At 63.6% G+C, this 8,796-nt stretch overlaps 1 protein-coding gene across 1 annotated transcript; it reads right to left on the reverse strand.

Annotated features, from left to right (window-relative positions):
• Positions 1-3,215: 3,215 nt before the first annotated feature.
• LOC135192578 (cornulin-like) lies at positions 3,216-5,281 on the reverse strand. Its single transcript, XM_064175821.1, has 3 exons — positions 5,223-5,281; positions 4,616-4,757; positions 3,216-4,310 (listed from the first exon to the last, which is right to left on the reverse strand). The coding sequence occupies exons 2-3, from the start codon at positions 4,751-4,753 to the stop codon at positions 3,384-3,386; spliced, it is 1,065 nt and encodes a 354-aa protein (XP_064031891.1). The 5' UTR covers positions 4,754-4,757; positions 5,223-5,281; the 3' UTR covers positions 3,216-3,383.
• Between the last annotated feature and the right edge of the window lie 3,515 nt (positions 5,282-8,796).

Raw genomic sequence — 8,796 nt, forward strand, 5'->3', positions numbered from 1 at the left:
GACCTTGAAGATCATCCACCCAGTTCCAAGCTGTTGGCTTTGCCCATGCCAGAGGGCTTGGCACTGGATGATCTTGGAGTTGGCACTGGATGATCTTGGAGTTGGCACTGGATGATCTTGGAGTTGGCACTGGATGATCTTCAACCTCCCACCAGCCCTGGTTGCTCAAGGCCTCACCCAACCTGCCCTTGAACACCTCCAGGGAGGTGGCATCCACAACCTCCCTGGGCAACCTCTTCCAGTGCCTCCCCACCCTCCCTCTAAAGAAGCTCTTCCTCATCCTCAGGCCCAGTCTGCCCTCCTCTACCTCATCCTTCCCCCAGCAAGCAAGGGCAGACCCCAGCCCTGCCACCTGCCCGTGGCCGGGGCCATGCCCGGCGTGAGGGAGCTGTGGCAGGCAGCTCTGTGGGGCATGGCCTTGGCAGCCAGCCCCGGGGTGAGTGGCTCCTCTGGCAGCTCAGCTCATCCTGGGTGTAGGAGCCTCAATTAATTAGTGCTGGTAACACCTTGGGGACACTCAGAGAGGCTCAGACCGAGGCCTCCTCGCCCTACCACACTTCATTTTTGCAGGCTGTAAATGGCAGTGGAGCAGATTCCAGCCCAGCCAGGGGCTAATGACAGCCTTGGGCAGCTGTAATTTTGGGGTGATTAGCAAAATTAGAGTCTTATGGTGTGGCTTTGGTGGCCTCTAGCAGGCAGCTAATCCCCCACCCCCACCCCGTCAGGGCTGGGGCCCCAGCGGGATGCAGCCACCAAAGAGAGCTTGGGGCAGGGATGCAGGAAGAGGGAAGGCATCAATCAGCCAGGCCCAGAGTGCTGGAGCTGGGCAGGGAGCTCGGGAGGGCATCTCCTGCCCCCCCCCCCCCTGCTCAGGCAGAGCTTTGCCCAGAAGATTTTTGCTTCTCAGCTCTGGGTTAAGATCTGAAATCTCCAAATGCCTCAACCCCAGCACAGGGATCTTGGGAGGGAGCTCTGGAGGGCATCTCCTGCACCCCCCAACCCCTGCCCCAGCAGGGCACCCCCAGCAGCCTGCCCAGGGGGCACAGTGCCCAGGGCAGGGCTGGGCAGCTCTGCACACAAGGAGGCTCCACAGCCTCTCTGGGCAGCCTGCTCCAGGCCTCAGCACCCTCACGGCAAACAGAGTTCTCCTCCTGCTCAGCTGGCACCTCCTGGGCTCCACTTTGTGCCCCTTGCCCCTCGGCCTGGCCCTGGGCACCACTCAGCAGAGTCTGGCCCCAGGCTCTTGTCCCTCACCCTTGAGCTCTTCTGGGCACTGCCCAGAGCTCTCTGGGGCTGCTCTCCTGCAGGCTCTCCTCAGCCTTTGCTCCTCTCAGAGCTGCTCCAGGTCCCCCCAGCACCTTCCCAGCGCCAGGAGGTCTCCCTGTCTGCAGAGCTCCCAACCCCCCCTGGCCACTGTGCCCTGGGCACGCTGCTGCGGGTGCCCTGCTGGAGCAGGGTGGAGGTGCAGGAGATGATCTCCAGAGCTCCCCTCCGAGCTGCCCATGCAGGGAGTGAGGCACTTAGGGAGAGCTCTGCCTGGGACCTGCCTTAGGAACAGAAGTGAGCTCCTGGGAGAGCAGAGAACGGCTCAGGGGGGCAGGAGCTGAGAGGTGCCCCCAGATGGAGCTTCTGGGGCAGTGTCTGGGGAGGATTGGTTTGGGGTTTCTTTTGACTGACAGGTGATGAAATCTCCTCCTTGGCTGTCCAGGGCCAGGGTGATGATGTGGGGCAGGAGGAATTTGCCAGCAGCAGGGCAGCTCTGTGGCCTCGCAGCCTTGACGTTGGCACTGAGGACTTTCCACCTGAGTCACTTCGGTGATGGACATCTGGGGGCAGCTCTGGAACGTTCTCTGCTCTGATTCAGCACTCAGCAGGTGCTGAGGTTCTGGGGTGTCCCCAGAGCAGTGACCTTGCCCTCCCCTGCCAGGGCTCTGCGTGCTGCTGGTCAGCAGCCCCTGGGTGTGCTGCCAGCTGCTGGTGTGGTTGATGTGGGTAGGCAGTGGAGGGCCATGGGGTGGAACCCAGGCTGGGCATCACCCACCCTGGTGGTCCAGCACATCTGAGCCCCCTCATGAACCCCTCTGGCCTCACCCCTCCAAGTCATCCACATTCCTCTGGGACGGTGCCTGGATCCTGAAGGTTCTTCAGCGTGAGGGTGGTGGGAGCCTGGAACAGGTTGCCCAGAGAGGTTCTGGATGCCACCTGGAGGTGTTCAAGGCCAGGCTGGGTGAGGCTCTGAGCAGCCCATGGCAGGCGCTGCCATGCTATGGGATGCTGCCAAGTGCCCGAGGCCCTGGGACCCTGAACTGAGGGTGAGAAGGGCTCTGCTTGCCCATGGCCTGGATGGCAGCTTGCAGTGCTGGGCCCTGAGGACCTGAGACCCTCCTGAGACTCTGCAGCCATCCCTGCAGCCAGCTGCATGGGCACTGAGGTCCTCTGCCCTCCTTGGGCCAGGCTGCCTGCTTGCCTGGGGCAGAGCAGCAGGACAGCAGGACATGAGGACAGCCCTGGAGCAGGACAGCAGAACACCCTTGGGGCAGCCAGCAGAGTGTGCCCAGGTGGGCAGCAGAGCCAAGGGCAGCCTGGGCTGGCTGAGGAGCAGTGTGGGCAGCAGGAGCAGGGAGGTTCTTGTGCCCCTGTGCTGGCACTGCTCAGGCCAGCCCTGGAGTGCTGTGCCCAGCTCTGGGCTCCTGCATTGCAGAGAGCTGCTGAGGGGCTGGCAGGTGCCCAGAGCAGGGCAGCAAGGCTGGGGAGGGGGCACAGCCCTGAGGGAGCTGGGGGGGTGCATCCTGGCCCAGAAGAGGGTGCCAGGGCAGAGCTGATTGCTGCCTGCAGCTGCCTGCAGGGAGGTTGTGGCCATCTGGGGTTGGGCTCTGCTGCCAGGCCCCCAGGGCCAGAAGCAGGGCACAGAGGCTGAAGCTGTGCCAGGGCAGGCTGAGGCTGGGTGTGAGGAGGAAGCTGTTGGCAGAGAGAGTGATTGGCACTGGCATGGGCTGCCCAGGGAGGTGGTGCAGTGCCCATGGCTGAAGCCAAGGCTGGCTGGGGGGCACTGAGTGCTATGGTCTGGTTGGCATGGCAGGCCTGGGGGGGGAGAGGTTGGCATGGCTGGGCCTGGAGCTCTCTGCCAGCCTGTTTGGCTCTGGGATTCTGGGACACCAGGACACCCCTGGGACACAGCACCAGGACATCAGAGCTGCTGCTTTGCTTCAGGTTTATTGCTTTGCTGACACAGGCAGAGAGCAGGAGGGGCTGGGGGCATGCAGAGCTCAGCACCAGCCAGGGCCTGGTAAAGCAATGGGACAAGACTTGGGGGGGAGAAAAGCAAAACCCAGAGTGGGCCTGGGCAGAAGGTACCAGAAGCCTCTCTTGGCTCCTTCCAGGCTTCACTGCTGGGGTGGCCACTGGCACAGAGGCTGCAGCTGCTGCTGCTCCAGCACAGGCTGCCTCTGGTGCTGAGCATCTCTTTGGTGCTGAGCATCTCTTTGGTGCTGAGCATCTCTTTGGTGCTGAGCTGGACGAGGTGGAGCCTCTGCCTCGCTGTGCCCCTGCTCCAGGAGCCTGGGTTCAGGGAGCTGGTTTAAAGCTGGCTTGGGGCATGGCCCCCAGGGCTTGGCAGCCTGGTGGGGGCTGGAGCCCTGCTGCTGGGGCTGGCCAAGGGCTGGGTCCTGCCAAGGGCCCCTGCAGGCCTGGGGCTTGTGGTTTGGGTCTCCCTCCTGTGTCTCGGGGGGGACATTCAGGTCCTGCTCTGCTGCCTCTGCCTCGGGGCTCTCAGGGCGCTCTGAAGCCTCTCCTGGTGCCTCCTGGGCCTCAGAGCTTTTGAGCTCCTGCTTGGGTGTCTCAGCCTCTTCAGGCTCACCTCTGCCCTGCTCTGGGGCTGCAGTGTCCAGCACTGCACCTACCTCTGGATGCCCTTCTGGTGCCTCATTCCCATCATCCTGGTACATGTCCTGGTCCTGCTCTGCTGTCCCAGCCCCCTGGGTCTGGTGGCTCTCTGGGTCCTGCTCTGCTGTCTCTGGGCCCTGTGTCTCAGTGTCCTGGAGCTGCTTTCTCACCCCCTGCTCCGGGACCTGCAGGCTGTGAGGGGACCTCTCCACCGTGTGCAGCCCCAGCAGCTGCTCCCCCCCTGCCCGCTCTTGCCCTGTTGGCTCTTGGGCATCTTCCAGTGCCTGCTGCTGCTGCTGCTGTGGCTTGTAGCAGGCCTTGGCCACTTGGAACACGAGGCTGAGAACCTCTCTGAAGTCAACTCTGCTGCTGCTGTCATCCCCCAGGAAGCAGAGCACCTTGGTGACAGTGGTGGGGTCCTGGGGGCTCTGTGGAGATGGAGCTGTTAGCAAAGCCCCTCCCGGGCATCGGTGCCACCTCCCCAGGGGCACTCAAGCAACCTCAGGGCAGGAATCCAACCCCCACAGTCCCAACCCCTCCTGCCTCTCGTTGTTCCCCACCCCAAGCTCAGCAGGTTGGTGGCACTGGGAGGGTGGAGAACCTCTCAAGGCAGCTGTGCCTTGCTCTGGTGTCTTCTGCACCTGCTCAGGAGCTTTGCCCACCCAGAACTGCTCCCAGTGCCAGCTGCAAGCAGACCCAGGGTGGGCAGCAGCTACAGGGGCCAGGACCTCACCTGCATTGCATCCTCAAACTCCTGCTCCATGAGCTGCCTCAGCTGCTCCCTGCTGAGGGGGCTGCAGCTGCCCTCGGCCCTGCCGCGGCGGTGGAAGGCAGTGATGATGCTGCTGATGCTCTCCCGGGGCTGGGACATCTCCCTGCAGGACAGAGGCAGTGCAGGCACAGACAAAGAGGACCTTTGGGGGGGGGCTGGGGGGGGGGGGGTGTCAGAGGATTCGCTCTTAAGCAGCTCGAGTGGACAGGTGGAGAGAGCTGGAGAAGGGCAGAGGTGAACCGGAGCAGCCTGAGGGAAGGGAAAGGGAGAGCAAGAAGGATGCCAGGGGAGAGGGAAGCTGCAGGCTGGAGCTCAGCGGTGGTCGGTGTGAGGCTCAGCAGGTGAGGGACAGCAATGCTGGGGACAGTGGGAGAGGAGAGGAACAAAAACCACCTCCGGGCAGAGGTTGTCTCCTCCAGGGAGTTTTGCCGTTCCAGATCTTGTCCTCTTTCACTTTCCCTGCGGGGGAGCTCAGCAGGAGCAGCTCCAGGCACATCCTCACGGCCAGGAGCTGCTGCTGGCTGTGCCGGCAGCCAGGTCCGGCAGGCTGAGGGCTCTGCAGGCTTACCTGGGCGAGGAGCAGGAGCAGGGAGCCTGAGCGGCGCCGTCTGGAGCGGCTCAGCCCTCGGCCGGCTTTATAGAGCGCTGAGGATCGCAGCCTGCAGCTTCCACGGGAGGCTCCCCCGCGGCAGGGCGGCCTGGGGCAGCTCCCCCCTAATTACTCTGCCGTGCCCCTGCCTTCAGCTGCCTCCTCCTCGTCCCCTTCAGCTCCGTGGCTGCCTCCGCCCCACCCGCGGACGCCCTGCTGAGGAATCTGGCAGGAAAAGCTCTGCCGAAGCCCTGAACTGTCCTTGCGGGCACTGCCTGAGCACCGCCCCGGGCTCGGCAGGGGCGTCCCGGGGGGAGCAGGTCCCGGAGACCTCCCAGCAGCGCTGGAGGAGAGAGCGAAGGCAGGAGGGAGGCTGTGGCCAGCTGGGGTTGGGCTCTGCTGCCAGGCAGCCAGGGACAGAACGAGGGGACACAGCCTGAAGCTGTGCCAGGGCAGGCTCAGGCTGGCTGTGAGGAGGGAGCTGTGCCCAGAGAGAGTGATTGGCACTGGCATGGGCTGCCCAGGGAGGTGGTGCAGTGCCCATGGCTGGGGGTGCTGAAGCCAAGGCTGGCTGGGGGGCACTGAGTGCCATGGTCTGGTTGGTTGGGCAGGGCTGGGGGAGAGGTTGGCATGGGTGAGCCTGGAGCTCTCTGCGAACCTGCCTGGCTCTGGGGTTATGAGAAGTGAGGATCGTGGGAGGCTGCTCCCAGAGGCTCCCTCTCCTGGAGCCCGAGCGGCAGGAGGACAGAAACCTTTTCCACGAGTGCCACCAAGTGGCACCGGCGCTGGGCAGGAGGTGGCCCAGGACCAGCCAGCGGCTGGTGGAGCCCCAGGCAGAGCCACGGAGGGCTACGATCCTCAGCTCTCTGTGAAGCTGGCCGAGAGCTGAGCTGCTCCAGGCGGTGCTGCTCAGGCTCACTGCTCCTGCTCCTCACCCAGGTGAGCCTGGAGAGACCTCAGCCTGCCAGGAGGAGGACCTGAGGCACAGAGCAAAGCAGGGACTTGAGCTGCCCTGGGCAGTGCCCTTTTGCTTCCACCTCTGGAATGGTTTGGGTTGGAAAAGACCTTTCAGGTCTTCGAGTTCAACCATTCTCGAAGCCTGGGAGGCCTCTGGAGCTCAGCCACGGCCTCAGCACCACAGCTCTGCAGCTCTGAGACCCCTGCAGGCACTCAGCCACCTCCCTGGGCAGCCTGGGCCAGGCTTGCAGAGCCCTCCCAGGGCAGAAGTTTCTTCTGCTGTCCAACCTCGACCTCCCCTGGGGCAACCTGCGGCCATTTCCTCTTGTCCTGTCCTTTGGTCCTTGGCAGCAGAGCCCAACCCCACCTGGCTCCAGCCTCCTCTCAGGGAGCTGTAGAGCCCCTGGAGGTCTCCCCTCAGCCTCCTCTTCTCCAGGCTGAACGCCCTCAGCTCCCTCACCTCCAGCCTCCACTCAGGGAGCTGCAGAGAGTGCAGGAACCTTCTGGTGGGGGTTGGAGAGGGAATTCTGTGGGGCTGGGCTGGATGGGGCTTGCCCTGGGACCTGCAGGTTCCACCCGCGGCTGTTCCCTTCCCACCCTCCTTCCTTTGCCTTTTCCACCCTTTGCTTCCCTCCTTCCTGCCGCCGGCTCGGACCTGAGGGCTCCTTGCCCCGAGGCTGAGGCTCACCGCAGCAAGGCTGAGGCTTTCCTCCCTTTCCCTGCCTCATTCCCCAGAGGAAGCAGAATTCCTGAGCCTCCCATGGCCGGAGCCCGCTGCGGGTGGGGACTTCCCTCAGCTCATCTCTGCCACTCTCAGCAGCGAAGCAAAATGCTCCTGCTGCCCTGTGCTGCCCTGGCACTGCTGCCCTGGCACTGCTGCTGCTGCTGCCACCTCCCTGCCTGCTGATTCCCGGTGGCAGAGCTGCAGCTGTGCTCTGGTTCCTTACGGGAGGAGGTGGCAGAGCTGCCGGGAGGCGGTGGCAGAGCTGCCGGGAGGCGGTGGCAGAGCTGCCGGGAGGAGGTGGCAGAGCTGCAGCTGTGCTCTAATTCCTGGGTTTTCTGATGGTAATGAGCAGCTTTAAGGCATTTCTCCAGGGATAATTGGATTCTGAGGCTCCCCCTGAGCGCTGCTTTCAGACCCCGAAGGCTCCTCCCGGCCCTGGAATAAGCCCATTATGAAAATCAGGAATTAATCTCGAGGCTGGGACAAGGTTTTGGGGATTTTATCCTCTTTTTTTTCTCCCCTCCGAGGGTATTTTTGGCTGCTTCTGAGGCAGTTCTGTGCCGATGTTAACCAGTACAGAGTCCTGCAGCCGGTTGGGTCGGATGGGATCTCAAAGCTCATCCAGTTCCACCCCCCCCCACCCCCCCCCCACCCCTGCCGTGGGCACCTCCCATCGGCTCAGGTTGCTCAAGGCTCACCCAGCCTGGCCTTGGACAGCTCCCGGGAGGGGGCAGCCACAACCTCTCTCCAGGCTCTGCCCACCCTCACTCTCACGGATTTCTCCCTCCTCTCCCCTCTCAGTCTCCCCTCTCCCAGCCCAAAGCCACTGTCCCTCGTCCTGCCACTCCCAGCCCTTGTCCAAAGTCCCTCCCCAGCTCTCCTGGAGCCCCTCCAGGCACTGGAAAGCTGCTCTGAGGTCTCCCTCAGCCAGAGAGGGAGGCAGCAGCAGCGTCTTGCTCCTGCAGCACCGCAGCTGGCTGCTGAGACGGCTCAGTTGTGGTCTCCGAGCTTGCTCTGCTCTAAAACTGAGGCACTGATGGAGACCTGAGTCAGCTCTGGCGGCCGCGGTGGAGGGGAGCCAAAGGCTGTCCTCGCTTCGCCCTCTCCCCTTGGTGCTGGGGACAGCTCTGGCGCCTTTGCCCCTTAGCTTCTCGGCTGCTCAGCACCGCAGCAGGAGGAGCTCTGAACCCCTCACCGGCTCCTCCTTGGAGGCAGCTCTGCAGCCGTGGGCAGTGGTCTGTAAGCCTCAGCTTCGATGTCTCCTCCAGCTGGGGTCAAAAGCTGCTTCCTGCTGTCCTGACCAGCAGCTCTGACCGGCAGGGAGCTCCGGCGGCGGCAGGGGACGGCAGGCGGAGAGGAAGCAGCTAAGAAGCGCCCGGGGGTGGCTGTGCTGCAACCCCAGGAGTGTCGTCTGGAGCAGAGGGTGGGTGAGGGCAGGGAGGACTTCTTGGGAAACATGACCTGATGGAAACCTCCCCAGAGGCATCCTGGCAGCGTGGGGGAATCTACCTGGGCACAGTGCCACTGGGGAGGGACGAGGAGTTGCTGTGCTGGGCTGGCAGCCAGGGGCTGGAGCTGGTGCTCTGAGGCAAGATGCAGCTCGCCTGGCAGGGATGTGTGCTTGGCAGGGGCAGGGCAGCACTCAACGAGGTGAAGAGGATCACAGAGTCTAGGGGTGGGAAGGGACCTCTGGAGATCATCTCCCACCCTTCCTGCTCCAGCAGGGCACCCACAGGAGCTTGTCCAGGAGCACAGTGCCCACGCAGCCTGGGTGGGAAGCTCTCCAGCCAAGGAGACTCCACAACCTCTCTGGGCAGCCTGCTCCAGGCCTCCAGCACCCTCACCCCAAAGAATTGGAGGCATTAGAGGCTC

The sequence above is a fragment of the Pogoniulus pusillus genome, chromosome 43 (genome assembly GCF_015220805.1).
Source record: "Pogoniulus pusillus isolate bPogPus1 chromosome 43, bPogPus1.pri, whole genome shotgun sequence".
In the NCBI taxonomy this organism is placed as follows: Eukaryota; Metazoa; Chordata; class Aves; order Piciformes; family Lybiidae; genus Pogoniulus; species Pogoniulus pusillus.

Excerpts from the sequence above, each read along its gene's own strand:
- LOC135192578 (XM_064175821.1), bottom strand. The coding sequence starts at position 4,753 with ATGTCCCAGCCCCGGGAGAGCATCAGCAGCATCATCACTGCCTTCCAC. Across the intron at positions 4,311-4,615 it reads AGTTTGAGGATGCAATGCAG|AGCCCCCAGGACCCCACCAC; the intron begins GTGAGGTCCTGG and ends CCATCTCCACAG.